The sequence below is a fragment of the Tachypleus tridentatus genome, chromosome 13, assembly GCF_004210375.1.
Source record: "Tachypleus tridentatus isolate NWPU-2018 chromosome 13, ASM421037v1, whole genome shotgun sequence".
NCBI classification, from domain to species: domain Eukaryota; kingdom Metazoa; phylum Arthropoda; class Merostomata; order Xiphosura; family Limulidae; genus Tachypleus; species Tachypleus tridentatus.
The window spans coordinates 235,896,501-235,914,196 of record NC_134837.1 but is presented as its reverse complement, the minus strand read 5'-3'; the positions used below and the strand labels follow the sequence as shown (position 1 = coordinate 235,914,196).

The following is a 17,696-nucleotide window of genomic DNA, read 5'->3' as shown; positions in this document are numbered from 1 at the left end:
ACACTACCTGTATTTTTGTTTGTTTGTAGTTTCTTTAACACTCTGAACGTCACTTTTTGAACAAGCGACTGTTTGATGATGAGGTTTAGTTACTTCTATATCAGTACATTATTTCTAAATAAGTACTGCTACATATTTCGACTTTGTGTATCGTTATGGGACTGGTTAAACTTAATAGTGTAATTAACTCAATAATAAAACTTAAGCATGAACTGGAACCTTTCATTAAGTAACACATCACCTGTATGAACACGATGGCAGGTTATGGGCTAGGTGGCACGTGTACTTTTTAATATAGAATTTCACTCCCCTTACTCTTGTTTTTTATCTCATAAGAAACATTACCAATGTCGTTTTCTGTTTGGTATCTGTGTCTTTAACAAAGCTGCTAATGATCTCTGCTACCGATTTTAATTTCGAACGAACTACTGACTAAAGGAAAAGCACCCTACAACACACCATTCGGACTAAGAAATTAACTTTTATAACGAATCCACAACTTAAAGTGCGAGAAATGTTTTGTGGCATAACGAGTAGGAATAGAATGATGTTAATCATACGTTTTCTTGTTCATTTGTATCTTGCATAATAAAATCATCACGTGTCTGTCATGGCCAGGACACTAAGGGTCATCTATCTATCTGTATATATATAATATAGTTTGAGGTTGAAACACTGAGCATTATGCTCTGAGGATCTGTGACCTGGGTAATATCAAGAGATGTTTCATCGTATTAGTAAATATGCTTATTATATAATACTTATCTATGCAGGAAGCTTATTTCAAAATCGTGTGAATACCATTAAACTATGAAATTTACTTTGTAGGAGTGCCTGAAAGGTTTAACGTATCAATTTATTTACGACTGTATCGAGTATATAAAAGCAACTGATTTTATTTTGGTAAGGAACTTCTGCCGTTTAAGTTATGTTGATAAAATTACAAAGACTTGAAGTTGTATGCGTCCTATCATGTTATTTGTTACAACGGTCATGTTATTTTGAAGTTCTGCAACTTTAATTTTGTTTGACTTGTTTGTAGTTAAGCACAAAGTTACACAACAGGCTATTTGTGCTCTACCCACTACAAATACTGAAACCCGGTTTCTGGAAGTGCAAGTCTGCAGACGTACAGTTCTGTAACTGTTTTTGATGAAAGATACAAGTTTGTGTACTTCTTTTTCAACAGCTCTATGGTGTAGTTTTTGTAAGTTGGTAGTATAGTTATTGAAAAGTTCGTTCTTAGGACTTAAGTTATTTTTGCTTGCTCATAATAGGAGCTTTGGGTTTTCTCTTTGCATTTTAACTCCCCAGCAGGTGAGCAGCAAGTATGAAGACTAATGACGCTAGAAACCGGGTTTTGATACACTTGGTGGGTACAGCACAGATAACCCATTGTGTAGTTGTGCTTAACCACAAACAAACAAAGTTTATATTCTAAACTCATTCTTATACTCCTTTGGGACGTTATACATTTCCATATAACTCATATTAACAACTAATTATTGAAAGCTTATTTGATAAAGTTCTAGGATTGTTCTCCGACGTAATTATCAAATGAGTTTTCTCTCTGAGTTCTAATAGACTCTAACATTTATCAATGTTATTACTATTCAACAAAAAGCTATACAAATGCCTATCTGTGCTCTGCTCACTGCTGGTATCGAAACTTGATTTCTTTAAGCGTTATAAACCTTCGGACTGAGCCCCCAAGGAGAAGAAGCGGTACATTAAATCAATTTAAAACTCAACCATATCCAATAACGGCGCTTCTACACAGGTTTTCAAGTTTTTATCCTAACTGTATTATATAACGCTACTACTCCCATCCCAAGAAACTCTTATATAAAAGCAAATAATCGTTCATGATACACCTAATATGTCTTGAGATGCTACTCTTCTGTCGTACCTTTCGTTGCTGAGACAAGAGTTCTGGCTAGACATGATGTGTAGTAATATTCTTATCCAGGTAAATATTCAATACCTTTGTCTTGTCGTGAAAAACAAAATAAATATTTGCCTAAGATCCATAATTTTCTCTAGTTTTCATCATGTGAAATAAAAAGTCCCTCACTGGTACAGCGGTACGTCTACGGATTTATAACGTTCTAATCAAAGACAGTAAATTTTGATAATGAAACATCTTTGTCTAATATAAAAACTTAGAACAAAAAGTTAAGATTTTGTTTGTTATTTTAACCTTTATATAAACAAAGTTAAAGTGTTATTAATTCAAAAGACGCATTATTCAAAAATACCCTCGAAAAATAAATCATGTGAGGAGAAAAGTTATTACTTCTATTTATTTTAATTCTGGAAAACTGGCAGTCTTTCAAACAGAATGTTTTCAAATATTTTAATTTGTTTATGTAATTACCAAATTCTTTTGTGTGTATATATATATATATTCAGGAATTGTTGCGAATGAATTATCACATATATGGACTGCCCGTGATATCTATTTTACTTGCAGTAGTTAAGCAAATACTGATTTAATTTATCATATATTTTTTAGTTCAGTAAATATTGCAGGACTTGAAGACTTATCTTGTAGTTCACTAACGTAACTATGGCAATATTTTATGTTGCAAACAAACGAGTTTCATTCTTTTAATTCCATTTCAACTTTCTCTTCGGTCTTGAAAGATCAACCAAATAAGATTGTACTCTTTCATAGAGGGAGAAAGTCTGAAGCTATTACGAACTTTGACTAAGGTGACCCTTCTATTGGCTAAATTTCGGGTTACGATAGCCGCGGTGGGCAAAGTACAGATAGCCCTGTGCGTAGCTTTGCGTTGATTAACAAATAAGCAAAACTAATGTGAAACAATAAGCGTAAACTATGTCGAGTTTTTGTGACACTTAAATACGGTTACATTTCATGTAAATAACACTCTTTGTTACCCACCTAGTGGAAGTGATGACATAGTTAGACGTGATTTGTAATTCAGCACACAATTCCGTCTATACCAATTCACAATGAAGAAAATCCATTTCTTGAGCCTTGTTTTAAAATTAATTACCCTTGAATTTTCTTTTGCTACTAAAAGATACGACGACAAATAGTTTGTGGAATTTCAGGCTAAACTGTTTGAGTACTAGACGTCCATAATTTTGATGTGATAGACTAGATGGAAGGAAGCTAATCATCATCGCCTGTCTCCAACTCATGCGTTATTCTAGTCAAATAATGAGACTTGACTACTCTTTTTAAGCGTCGTTACGATCGTGAGTGGCGGCACCGTTTTAGACACATATTTAGTATAGGTTTACCCCTGACGTTGGACAGTGTCATTGATAATAGTGGCAAAAATCAACTAGATTGTGTTTTTGAATTTTTACAAAACATTGGCATATTAAATTCTATTTCAGTCTTTTATCTGAATATTAGATACTGTTTAGTTTTAACTACTTATTTTTACATTTTATAAACATTTTAGTTTTACGATTTTCAAAGGTTTTTTGCCTGTTGTTTACTGCAGATTGCCTTGTTCCTTTGCGCCAATAAACGCCAAATAGCCAACCCACTTTGTATGCACTCGTAGCTACAAAGTTCGGAACGCAATATTTTCCGGGGGTATGGGTTGTTAAACATGTTTTCATCCACAGTTTAGCATGCTAACCACCAGGCTACACTCCACCCAGGATGTAGGGTGCATCAAATCTAAATTACAAGTAATTTCTATTTCTTAGATCTATTGAGTTGAAAAATAGTCAAATAAAAATTAAAACTTTTTTATTGTTCTAAACTTAAAAAAAGGCTTTTATTTAATTATACCAATAAGAGTCTGCATGGCATTTTAACAGCAAGCATTTTTGATTTTTTTGAGGATTTAAAAATCGAAAATGAAAATTTCTTTGAATAGTGTGTTCTTGTGAAAAACATAATGGAGCATTAATAATTCACATGTGCAATTAATCTTTATTCGTAGAGTACTCTTTAATAACTTTTTTTACATTTTCACAATAACAGAATTTGAAGTTTTGAAATTAAATTTAAACCACGATTATACTCATGCAATCTACACAAAATCTAACCTTGCGCTTCAAGAACATATTTCACATGCACTTCTCTGTTTAACAATCTTTTTTATTTCCAGTGCGCATGACCTTTGTTTTACAGTCTAACTGGTGTGTTACTTAGTTGGATAAACTCCCATTTCCTAATCGTTTACCACGAGCTAGAACAAAACCAGCTGAAGGTAGTTGTTTTTTCACACCTAAACGTTCCTTTCGCTTTCCACGAGTAATGAAAAACCCAGGTAGAAGCTCATTTTCTCTCTTGTAGCTTACGTTATCTCTACGGCCTCGACTACCAATAAAATCTGCTGGAAGATTATTGTGATGATTTAAGACAGTTTTACTTCCGCGGCTTTCAATGGTGAACAGTTCCATTGGAAGAGCATTTACTGGATTGGAAATCACTTGCTCTTTATAATTCTCACATTTCACTAAATTCGGTGGAGTTTTATTATTTCTTTTGAAGTCTGTTTGAATTTTACGGATCCAATCTTCCATAAATCGTAACTGAACTGTGTTTTCTCTTTTCAAGTCCATGTACTCTTGACGACCTTTTGTGTTTCCTTGTGTCCTTCGACCCTTACTGCCCATAAAGCCAGGGGGAAATACGTCTTGTCTCTTCAAATCCTTTTCACTCCTTAAACCCAGTCTTCCTACGTTCTCTAACAATAGATCAATATTATTTTGGTTCCTTCGTCCTCGACTGCCCATAAATCCAGGTGGAAGGTCATCGTTTTGTCTTTTAAAATTCAGTTGACTCCTCCGGCCACGACTGCCCAAAAAACCAGGTGGAAGGTCTTTTTTTATTTTTAACTTTCCTCCGCTTCCTTGCATCCGATTACCAGCCAATACCTCTGGTAGGTAGCCATGTTTTTTCAAAATTACCGAATTTCTTCCAACTAGATTATCCATAAAACCAGAGTATGGCTCATTCCTATTGAAATTCGCATAATCTCGAACTAAAATGTTATCGTTAGCGATACTTCTACTAGATCTTTTTAAAGAACCTACTGAAATACCAATAACATTTTCCAGAGACGGTCGTATTTTGGGATGACCCTTTTGTTTCAAAGCTGGTATCAGATTTTCCATAGTCTGTTCTTCCTATAAAAAATCAAATACTTTCTTAGTATGACTTTGTCAAACATCGACTGAATGAAACACACCTTTATTGAATAAGTAGGTTCAAAAATTAAGAATAAACTACGAAACCCAATAGTTTGTACTTGATTGAAAACTGGTTAACCTTTGAAAAGTGCTTAGGTTTCGTCAGAAGAAATATTAGAATATTTCAACACTATAAGCAAAAGTAAATCAAAATTAAAAGATTAAATGTTTCTGATTAAGTTTGCCTCCCAGTGGTACAGCAGTATTTATTCGAACTTACAACGCTAGTAACCGGGTTTCGGTACCCTTGGTGAGCAAAGCACAGATAGCCCATTATGTAGCAATGTGCTTACTTACAAATAAACAAAATTATTATGTTTAAGTGCTTAAATGTAGTTACTAAATGTTGAATCTTCTATTATTATACTGATTATATGTTGTTATTATTTTATGTTAATATAAGTTACAAAACGTATTATTTGCTTGTTTTTGAATTTCGCGCAAAGCTACACGAGGGCTACGTTAGCCGTCCTTCATTTAGCAGTAAAAGACCAGAGATGATGCAATTAATCGTCACCACCTAACGCTAACTCGTGGGCTACTCTTTTACCAACGAATAGTGGGATCGAGTGTCAAATTATAACGCTCCCACAGCTGACAGAGCGAGTATGTTTGGTGGGACATGGTTTCCAACCAGCAACCCTCAGATTGCGAATCAAGCGTTCTAATTACTTTACCATGCTGAGCCATTTTATATATGGATTACACAATATAATTTGCTATTAAAATTATAAGTATTAAACCTAGTAAAGAAACAATTAAATTTTCAGATAAATGAAGGCATGAAAGGTCTCATTCATCGCAAAATGGCATTACATTTTTATAAGTTTGTTTGCTTGAAGTTAAACACAAAGCTACACAGCGGTCTATCTGTGCTCAGCCCACCACGAGTATCGAAACTCGGTTTTTAACCTTATAAGTCCGCAGACATACCACTGTGCCACTGGAGGGCTCTTTGTAAGTAGCACTATAAAAATAACTTCAAGGAACAATAATGCCGAATTATTTTATGTGGTATTTGAACTTCGCAGGTTTCACAACGTTAAAGTTTCTAAATATTGAAAGAGCTGAACGTGGCTGAATCAGTTATATACTTGTATAATCAGTTTAACTAATATAAGTTTTAATTATAGTCCGTTGTTTAAAAGCATTTTTAAGCTTTTGCATCCAACTTGAAACAATGGTACTAACTAAAAGATACTTGGACATACAAATGCAGGCGAACACACACACCCTCACTATAAAGCAATGATTCAATAGGCTCAGTGCCAACAGTGAAACAAGTGGCTCCCCTTAAATTTAGCTCAATTTCCTGGTGCTGCTTTTACTCCAGTAAGGTGTATTATCTTATTAAATATTACAACTACCATCCCTTTTATGTGTCAGTATAAATGTGCATAGTTGTGGTCTACAAACTAATAAAAAAACAACTTATACATTGAGAAACACCAAGATTAATTTTTCGATGTTATGTGTAGCTTTTTATTCCATATTCAGAATATTTTTTTAATTTTAATCTAATGCCAATGTAAATATAAATACTGTAATTTTTGCCTCCCCCCTTTCTTTTATGAAACCTGGAGATGGGCTAACATATCCAGTAACTGCTTTTCATCAGATTTAACAATAGTACAACCTGACATGATAGCTAAGTTTCAAGACGCAGACGTTAGAAAACGAACCTTCACAAGCACAAACAGCAAAGTATTAGATAAATTAATGCTGCAGAGTTTTAAAAAACTTGGTATTTTAGAAGTAATTTTAAATAGAAACCTCGTTTAACTAAAGGCAATAAAGGTAAATATTTAAAACATCCTGCAGAATGATTTTCAAACAAAATATTTGTTTCTAATGTAACAACTACACAGAGGAACAAGAATGACGTAAATGATAAGTCGCTTGTCTTTTCCAACAAATGCAGGTCAGTAGAACTAGGGTAAGTACATCTGATGCAATAAACCACAAACATAGAACAATGTACAACATTCTAAAACGTTCACTTTTGAAAACACCATCCGATGTCTAGACGGAGGATTAAGATATATAAGAAAACTGAAAGTTTGAAAACCTTAAAATCACTAAAATGTTGCAAAACCTACCTCTATATTCATTATTAGCACACCAGATTCACTATTTATAAGAAAGGTTTGGTTTTTGGAATTTCGCACAAAGCTACTCGAGGGCTATCTGTGCTAGCCGTCCCTAATTTAGCAGTGTAAGACTAAAGGGAAGGCAGTTAGTCATCACCACCCACTGCCAACTCTTGGGCTACTCTTTTACCAACGAATAGTGGGATTGACCGAAACATTATAACGCCCCCACGGCTGGGACGGCGAACATGTTTGGCGCGACTCGGGCGCGAACCCGCGACCTCAGATTACGAAGCGTACGCCTTAACGCGCTAGGCCATGCCAGGCCCATTTATAAGAAAGAAACTGACAAAAATACTCATTTTTATAAAATAAGCCATATCACACCCCGAGAGAAGAACCCGGTAGATTTAACTAATTAATTGATGGTGACTTTAAGTATAACTTTTTAAAATTGAAAATTGTTTTGTTATGTAAGGTAGTAGAAGAAATAGGTATTTATTTCACCAAACATTTAACGTTTTCGTCAAATCACTTTGAGATTACTGTTAAGTGAGTGACACCTGGGAATAGTAGATAAACTGTGCAAAAATATGTAAGAAAAAGCAAGGAGAATCGACTAGAACATTTTTTATTGTAAGTCAAAGTGTCACTCAAGACAAAAAGAAATATATAGAACATTGGGGCAATAAAAAGAGAGCATCTGTACAAAATGTTTTGTATATGATTCAAGTTAAAAATATTATAAGATATTGCCCAACAAAAAATTCACCTACAGAATGTATTTTGTACCTTCCGTTTGATAAATACTAGATTATATAAATCTTCCATAGTTTTAGCTTATAAAGAACCGAGATCCCGAGATCTTGTATGTCGTCTACCGAGATTGTCTGGAGAACAAAGTTATCTTAGGTTAATAAACTAACTTTAAATTAATTCTTTTATGATAACAGTTTCTTGGGATGTTTTAACTTAAAAAGTGAACATAGACTGTGTATATTTTAATTCATTATTTACTATGAAGTATGAAATAAACCTATGGATGGAGGGGAAAAATATGACATTCTTATGTAAGAGAATGTTGTTTTTAGATTTCTCTTGGTGCTTTGATATGTATAATATTTTTCTTAGATTTTATATATAAATCTGTAGATATACACACACACGTACGTATTTGTACGCGTATGTGTGCATCATTAAACACCGTAATGCTTAGAATGTAGGGAACATTCCGTTGCATGTTATCTATTGCTCATCATAATCGAAAATCTCTCGAAAAACAATCTAAGATGCTTTTATAAATATGTAGCTGACGTATTCGAGGTTTTCAAAGATACTAAGATCTTCAGTTTAGCCAAGAAACATCGGTAAAATAAGGAACCCGACGAGTAGCGTAAGAGCCAAATGTTCTACTGATTACTTTGATTCTGGTTTAGCAGTGCTCACTCACCAATGTTTAAAGTTATTACAGTGAACATCAAAATATTGCATTTTAGTTTGGAGCACAGTGCAGAAGTTATATAGTGTTTCACTAACTTTAACACATGATGTCCATCAAGACAACTAACTCATCACGAAAGTTGTTTGGTGTTTCACTAACTTTAACACATGATGTCCATCAAGACAACTAACTCATCAAGATAGTTGTATAGTGTTTCACTAACTTTAACACATGATGTCCATCAAGACAACTAAGTCATCACGAAAGTTGTATAGTGTTTCACTAACTTTAACACATGATGTCCATCAAGACAACTAACTCATCACGAAAGTTGTATTGTGTTTCACTAACCTTAACACATGATGTCCATCAAGACAACTAAGTCATCACGAAAGTTGTATAGTGTTTCACTAACTTTAACACATGATGTCCATCAAGACAACTAACTCATCACGAAAGTTGTATTGTGTTTCACTAACCTTAACACATGATGTCCATCAAGACAACTAACTCATCACGAAAGTTGTATAGTGTTTCACTAACTTTAACACATGATGTCAATCAAGACAACTAACTCACCACGAAAGGCTAAAACTGCTGCGCTCATAGCGACTATCGTTCATTGAAGAAAAAATGAAAGAAAGAGGAGAAACAAGTAATTAAAAAAATATTTAAAAATAAGGATGATGTAGAGATTACAACACCAAAAAGCATGAAAACAAGGTAGGGATGGATACATAAAACTGTACAAAACTCCCTACATAAGGGCCACTGGATCGATGTTGTAAGCTTTTGGGAATTGGACATTGTAATACTTTGTAACAATATTCAGTTTAAGTGCTTTCATTCAAACCTGAATTAATGCAAGCGAAAGGAATTTAACATTCTTGTTTCTGTGAAAAAAAAAATACACATCTACATGTGTTAAAAGCTATTTAACTCTATACTTCCAAGATCAAAAATAGTAGCTCGATTCTGGCTTAATAAGCAGATAGACACCACATTTAAAAGTCAAAATGAATCCATTTTAAACACTCATATAGATACAGATCGTTTAACAATTGGGATGCATACAAGTAACCTACGTAGTAAAAGTATCAACCAGATAAGTAAAGATACAGGTTTAGAATCCTGTTCACTTTCAATTGTCACTTCTTCAGAATTATTTTAATTCTTATTAAGTGATGGTATTATTTATTAAAATTAAGAAATTAATTCCAGGTTTTCATAAAACGAGTGACGATTTCATCTATAGAAACCCGTTATTTTTGTTTATCTAGGTATTCAACTTGTGAAAATCCTCTGACCAAAATCACACCAGTGCTGTAGCAGTAGATTAATATAAAAAAACAAACAAATGAAAACATAACACCATTTATCTACGAAACTATCGTGAATGGAGGAACAACTACACTCGCTACAAAACAAAACTTACATCAAAGATCCGTGTATTTTGGAATGCAATGTTGTCTGTTTGATCATCCTTCAATGTTACATCATTGTTTATATATGCTGGCGTTGCCTTCAACGCCATCAACACCACAAGAATGAAACAGGAAAACATCCTAATTCTGATTGCTGTAATTGCAGAAACAAAATTAGTTTGTACTGAAAATTAGTTTCTATATAGATTATAACAGACAATACTATTTATTTATAAAATATGTTAAACAAGTTAGATTTAAATAATAAAAATAATTTAAGAGAAAAATGATATATCTATATATATAATCAGAGCAATAACATAAGATCAGATAGAAACAATTTTCTTGAGGAATACATTGTAATGTGCAGGTAAAATATTTTGCAATATGATGGAAACGTCCCTAATCGATTACATTACTTATTAAAATGTTATTTAACTTACAAATATATACACGGGTATGTATATTCCCATCTTTGTCATTTTAAAATACAATAAATATTTTATGTCGTCTTTTTATGATCAAATAAATAATTTAATAAAAGTTTTTATTTAATTTAAGATTAAACAAGCACTGTATATAAATTATCTTTTGTTTGTGTATTTCAGATATTCGTCTAAAGTTATATAAGGGCTAACTGCGGCAGTCGTTCTTAATTTCGAACTGCTAAACTAGGAAGGCAGCTAGGTAATAGCGGCCAACGCTATACTTTGACTACTCTAATCTAATAGTGGGATTTCACAGTCACTCTTATTGCACACTCGTGCCTCCAAATTCGAAAAGGGAGTTGTAGACAAGCGGAGGCAAACCATGGAACTTCTTCAGATTTGCGGTTACGAAAATATTGAGAAAATGAATGATTTTTATAGATCGCATTGAAAACTTTATTGATTTTATTGAATGGTGGTTACAATTGTGTAGTTAAAAACAACTTTCGATCAGGTCGTTATCAAATGTAGTCGTTCTGACCTTTGCTCTCATTTCACGTCTAGTACGTGTAAAACGTTTGACACGTGACTTTCAACACTATAAAATAAAATAATATTTCAAATATGGAGTTTAAATAATTCAAGATTGAAGAAGTTGAAAATATCATCATGGATTTAGAAATACATATACTGTGGTTTAGAAACTGAGAATTAGCGAAGTTTCAGGTATATATATATAAATACAGAGCCACAAAGTAAATGAAAGAAACCTAAAGTCGGAGTGTTTTTGTTACAGATATTAAGCTTAACGGACCCCATTACTATGCCCATTTTTAGCTGTTAAAGCCATTAGTTTGAACTGTTTATTGCATATAAAAACATATAGACATTTTTTTTCTTATAATCAAGTCCAGCTGTCGAATTCTGGTGCTACTCCAGAGTTCTCCTGGTCAGTGACAGTGGGATACAACAAAATAGGTTTGAAATTTTATTTTTCTAGGGCACAGTGTTAGACCGAGTTCAGTAGGGTCCAGTTTAAAGATATAGTCAAAGTAGCAACAAGACTGATGTTCTCAAGACAGCTGATATATATATGAAAAATATAGGTATTGAAACTTTAATTAAAATAAAGTACAGAACAACGTTACGACCTTCTTAGGTCATCTTCAGGTTAAGAAAGAGTTAATCAGCTGTCTTGAGAATACGTTTTTATTTCAAGTGGATTTCTCGCCATCACGAAAAGATTGGTATATTTGGATAATATATTGATGATCTAGTTTAAAAGTTTTCTTTTAGAGAAGAGAGATATGACAAAAATAGATCAGTAAAGTGTACGAAGTCTTACAAACGGAACTGTTATAAAGACACCAGTATATTTACGAATGCCACGAGAGAGAGTGTGTGAAAGAAATTATATTCAAAAATATATTTTGAGTTTAAAGAAAATGAAGAGAGAATATTAGTTTTAAAGTGTTAAAAATACGATGAATAAACGAAACATTATTTCGTAATTTGCAATTAACTTTACAACAAAACAGGAATATAGAAAAACAGGAACATAGGATTTAATAGTAAGTTACTACGATTAAAAATATGAACAACAACAAAAAATATTGACGAAACTATAAGTAGAAAAAGACAACAGAAATTGATATTTAAACAGGATGGAAAGAAAACCAATGAAGTGTTAACATCTGAATAAAAATTAATAGAAAATAAGAATGAAGCACTTCGATTAGGAATGGAAGGAAGAAAGTAGTCGAAGAAAATTCGAAACTTTGAAAAAAATATCCTACAAAATAGAGAGGAAGTTAGTAATTAATACTGAATGTTGCTAAATATTTTTGATGAAAGAAACGTTTTTTGCAGTGTTTAAGAAAAACTTGGAGGAACGGAAAGAGGTAAGTGCGGGATATAATAACTAACAATTGAAGATCAAGATTTTGAATATGATGAAGATAATTCAGAAGCGATGAGTAAAGGCAAGTAAAGACGCTGGATGAAAAGAACTTTAGGTTGTTAAACGAAGAACCAGGAGTAAAGAAATATTGTGGAAGAAAAGAAGCAGAAAGGATTCTGGGAATAGAAGTGAAAAATACATGGATGTTATACATGGCAACTGTAATCAATACGATGCAGAAAACGGAAAATGACAAAGAAAAATAAAGAAAGAAACAAACTGATAAAATGTGATTGTGAAATATTATAGGATTATTTATTAAGAAAAACGATTGTATGGAGTACGTTTGAAAACGAAGTAGTGAGTCAAATGGATACATGAGTGTAGAAAAAGTCAAAGATTAGTATTGAGAAGAAATGGAACATTGGGGAGTACAGTCAGAAGAGTTCGTTTGTTTTGTCCTTGGATTTCGCGCAAAGCTACACGAGGGCTATCTGCGCTAGCCGTCCATAATTTAGCAGTGTAAGACTAGAGGGAAGGCAACTAGTCATCACCACCCACCGTCAACTCTTGGGCTACTCTTTTACCAACGAATAGTGGGATTGACCGTAACATTATAATGCCCCTACAGTTGAAAGAGCGAGCATGTTTGGTGCGACGGGTATTCGAATCCCCGACCCTTAGATTACGAGTCGAACGCCTTAATCCACCTGGCCATACCGGGCCCAGTCAGAAGAGAAGAAAAAGTAAACCATATTATAGGAATTCAAAGAAGTTTGAGTCGTAGTGAAGGAAAGCGATGGGATTAGTAATAAACCAAAAAAAGAAATGTGACATAATCCTTTTTGTGTGTGGTGTTTACTACTCCGAAATGAAGAATGAATTACTGAGTAAATTGAAGTAGAATTGGAGGTTTGTTTGTGTTAGCGCAGAGCTACGCGGGTTATCAGCGATTTGTCCGCTGGCTGGAATCGAACCCAGGATTTTTGCGTTGTCATTCGATAAGCTTAATGCTGACTTACCAAGGGGTTATTAATGAGATATACGAATCAAGGGTCGGAAAAGGACACGGAAAAGAATATTACGAGGAAAAGGAAGAAAGTATAAGAATGTATCCAAGAAAAGTATAAATAAAATCACAATATCAAGCTTCCCACTGACAAAGCAGGTTTTCTTTGCGGACTTACAACGCTAAAAACTCGATTTTAATAGCTGTTGTGGGCATTGCACGGATAACCGTTGTGTAGCTTTGTACTTAACTACGAACGTACAACACAATGATGAAACAACGAGCAGAGGAGGAAAAGATTAACAGAATATTACAAATATTAGGAATTTGAATGATATTGATTGTGAATGAAAAACTGAATGGGAAATAAGAAGGAAGACGGGTGTATACAAGAAAAAAATATCCAATTGTGGACAACGAAAATAGAACATGAATTCAGTAAAGTGTAAAACAGAATAGAATCTAATTATACGTGCGTTATAGTAGATATATATATATACAAAAGACGGATATGAAGGCCACCTAGTGGCACAGCGGTAAATCTGCGCGCTTACAACGCTAAAATCCGGGTTTCGATACCCATGGTGGGTAGAGTTCAGGTAGCTCATTGTGTTGCTTTGTGCTTAACTTCAAACAAACAAACGAATAACTTGATGAAGAGGAAGCTTTAGAATATATAAGTTGGAATTAGAATGAGAACAAAGAGGAAAATGGTTCAGACACAAATGAGAAAAACGTAGAAATAAACGTAGCCATGAAAAGGGCTTTGGAGAAGGACAGAAATAGGTTTGAAAGATTAAATAGTAAGATGAAATTGATAGTTTAAGTGAGAATGTTAATAACAAGAAGTGAAAGAAAGGTTGAACATTTTTAAGAACAAAAGGAATGAAGGTAGTGCAGCAGTCATTTTAAAAGAACTTCAAGTAGGAAAGTCTGTTTGTTCATAAGCACAAAGCTACACAATGAACTATCTGTACAGTGCTCACTACGAATATCGAAATCTGATTTTTAAGTACGAAGAGTTTGTTTTGTTTGTTTTGAATTTCGCGCAAAGCTACACAAAGGGTATCTGCGCTAGCCGTCCCTAATTTAACAATGTAAGACTAGAGGGAAGGCAGCTAGCTATCATCACCCACCGCCAACACTTGGGCTACTCTTTTACCAACGAATAGTGGAACTGACCATCACATTATAACGCTCTTACGGCTGAGAGTGCGAGCATGTTTGGTGTGTGGGGGATTCGAATCCGCGACTCTCAGATTACGAGTCGAACTCCTTAACCCACCTGGCCATGCCGGGCCCCTACTAAAAGAGAGTGTTATTTGTTTCTAGTTAGAAATAAAGAGCTTTTTGTAAATGCTGTTTTCCACGTGTTAAACATGATGTTTTAATTAATTAATAAGGTTTATCTTCTGAATATGTTTCACAAACTATGCTAGTAATTAGACAGTCACTGAACTAACCTATGCGCTTGATAATGTAACAGATTTACACATAATATAATCAATTGAAATTACGGCGTGTAAACAATATATTTTAAATCATGATGATAGCCCAAGTTTTAAACTCGACCTTCCATTACATTATTTAACATACTTATTTGCTTAATATTCATCATTTTTATATTGTCATAGCTACGTGCCAAACGTTCCGTGCATACAAATATATTTGTTTGTCGCTAAACGCAAAGCTACACGATGTGCTTTGCTTACCACAGAAACCCGCGTAGCGCCAAACATACTCGCCCTCCCAGCCGTGGGGGCGTTATAATGTGACGGTCAATCCCACTATTCGTTGGTAAAAGAGTAGCCCAAGAGTTGGCGGTGGGTGGTGATGACTAGCTGCCTTCCCTCTAGTCTTACACTGCTAAATTAGGGACGGCTAGCACAGATAGCCCTTGAGTAGCTTTGAGCGAAATTCAAAAACAAACAAACATACCACAGAAATCGAAACATAATTTTTAGCGTTATAAGTCTAGCGATTTACTGTTCGGAGAGGGACATACACAGAGCATAAAAGAACAAGGTTTGTGAAATCATTTCATTTGACAATAAATTGGATTCAGAGGTTCGAAACATATAACTTTGTTTTCAAAGAATATTAAATCTTCAAATGAAGTTCATTATTGTCGTTCTATTTAAAGTTACTTTTTAAAATAAAATATATAATTCTGTGGTACTTTATATGAAAGAATCAAAATATTGTTTTTTTGTATGTGTTTGTGTTTTCCTATAGCAAAACCACATCGGGTTATCTGCTGAGCCCACCGAGGGGAATCAAACCCCTGATTTTAGCGTTGTAAATCCGTAGACATACTGCTATACTGGCGAGAAGCTATTTTTTTTGTAAAATTGTTACAAGACATTGTGTTGTTTTGCAAGTGTAACCATTTATTTACTGTGCGTTACAAATTTGGGTAATCAGTTCTGTAATTTGGATTGCATTGTGGCTCAGCGGTAACTCTAAGGGCTTATAACACCAAAAATCGTGTTTTGATAGCACTTTGTGTAGTTTTGCGCTTAATAACAAACAAAGAATACATTTGGAGGGGTTACCTTTAATCCTAGCAATTATTCGTCAGAAAGAATTACTAAAAACTTTCATAACATAAAAAGTTATGAACAGTTTGTAAAAAGTGTGTTAAAAACCTTTTAATATCAGAGTATTATTTGTTCGTAGTGAGGTATAAAAAGCTTTATGTAATTTTACACCTCAGCTAATAAATTAAAATGCTTTCACGTTATCAAAGTATGTCTGGAATGTTGTCTCTAGATCTCCAAGTACAGATATTGTAGTTGGGTTAAGCCTAAATCAGGGGTAATGATTACCTGTGTTTAAAGCCTAAAATAAATTTCGTCCCAATGCTTTTTTCTTTGGTTACGTTTTTCACCGGTATCAACACTTTTTTTTTTACACACTGTGCACATTTCAAACTCAATATAGAGTTTTCCTGTTTTATTTTTAGTGTTATAAAGCTTAGTGTTAATGAAGTAAGAAATCCCTGGTTTATGCCTAGTTCAAATGCATGTCTAAAACCTAACATCGTCATGTTTACCCTCACATTAAAGACACATCTTGAAATTGTTTTTCTTACTTGAGACTGAAACTTGATCCATCTGGATATTACGTGAATGTCTTAGCCATATAATGGCCACTTTATAATTTTTGTTTTACAATTCTGATATACCAGAGTTATATACATATATATAATTCAAGATATCTAGACAAGATAATTTATGTGTTACGCTCATTTTCTCCTTAATTTCAACTAATATGAATCAAGTCTTCTGAATTATTTTCTATCAAATTAACAAACATTTGAGCTGTATTTTAAGAAATTCTTTTGCCTTGATATAATATTGTTCATCATAACTCAGCACCGAACTTGAATCAACGTCTGAACAACAAACCAAGACACAAAAAAAGAACACGCAACAGTTTTCTTGTTAATGATGCCTTATCTCATTCCGTTAAAATACTCAGACACTTCACTTGGAACTTCACCTTATAAGTTGCAACGTGATTCCAGTGATATTATCACTTCTTTAATATATCAGGTTATTATGACCCTTTTTTCTGCTCAAAGTTTACATGGATCAAGTTTTTATAAGATCCTAAAGCTGATGACTTGAATTTCAAATTAAATTTGATTTGTATAAAAGCTTGTTTTGGTTTTACTGTAATAAAATATAACAGTGATCGGATACTGAATATTTTAACATGTTAAGAGAGCGTTTCTCGTTTACTTTAAAAATACGTTGTACACTGTTGATATTAAATATGAATCATAAAAATCGGTGATAAAGTGATGTCGTGGTATGAAACACTTACCTTCGGAGCCTTGGCTTGGAAAGCAATTTTCTAACAACCAAGTCATTGAGAAAATTCAACCACTGATCTTTCAGCGAAATGGTTTGTGCAATATTTTGTCATGCAGCCGTATTTATTCAAGCTGCTTTTGAACTGGCTGAAAGTAAAAATTAGTGGTGTAGGATCAGATGTTTTGCCCTAAAAAGGCGGGATCGTTTTCATGACGTGGGCTTATTAGATTGTCTGTTTCTTTGTGGATGGTTTCAGTTTACTGCTGTGATTGCTATAGCTAAATTGATTTTCAGTCAAGAACAACACGAATGGCCACTTTCTAGTACGTTAGAACTCCTACAATTATGGTTTATAGTTTGTTTTTTCTTTATTCCTATTATTATATTTATTAGATT

At 33.7% G+C, this 17,696-nt stretch overlaps 1 protein-coding gene across 1 annotated transcript; it reads right to left on the bottom strand.

Moving 5' to 3' along the window:
* Positions 1 to 3,967: 3,967 nt before the first annotated feature.
* Positions 3,968 to 17,450, bottom strand: LOC143239103 (uncharacterized). Its single transcript, XM_076479930.1, has 3 exons — positions 17,311 to 17,450; positions 10,154 to 10,296; positions 3,968 to 5,124 (listed from the first exon to the last, which is right to left on the bottom strand). Exons 1-3 carry the CDS (start codon positions 17,354 to 17,356, stop codon positions 4,141 to 4,143), a joined length of 1,173 nt encoding a protein of 390 aa, XP_076336045.1. The 5' UTR covers positions 17,357 to 17,450; the 3' UTR covers positions 3,968 to 4,140.
* Positions 17,451 to 17,696: the final 246 nt, after the last annotated feature.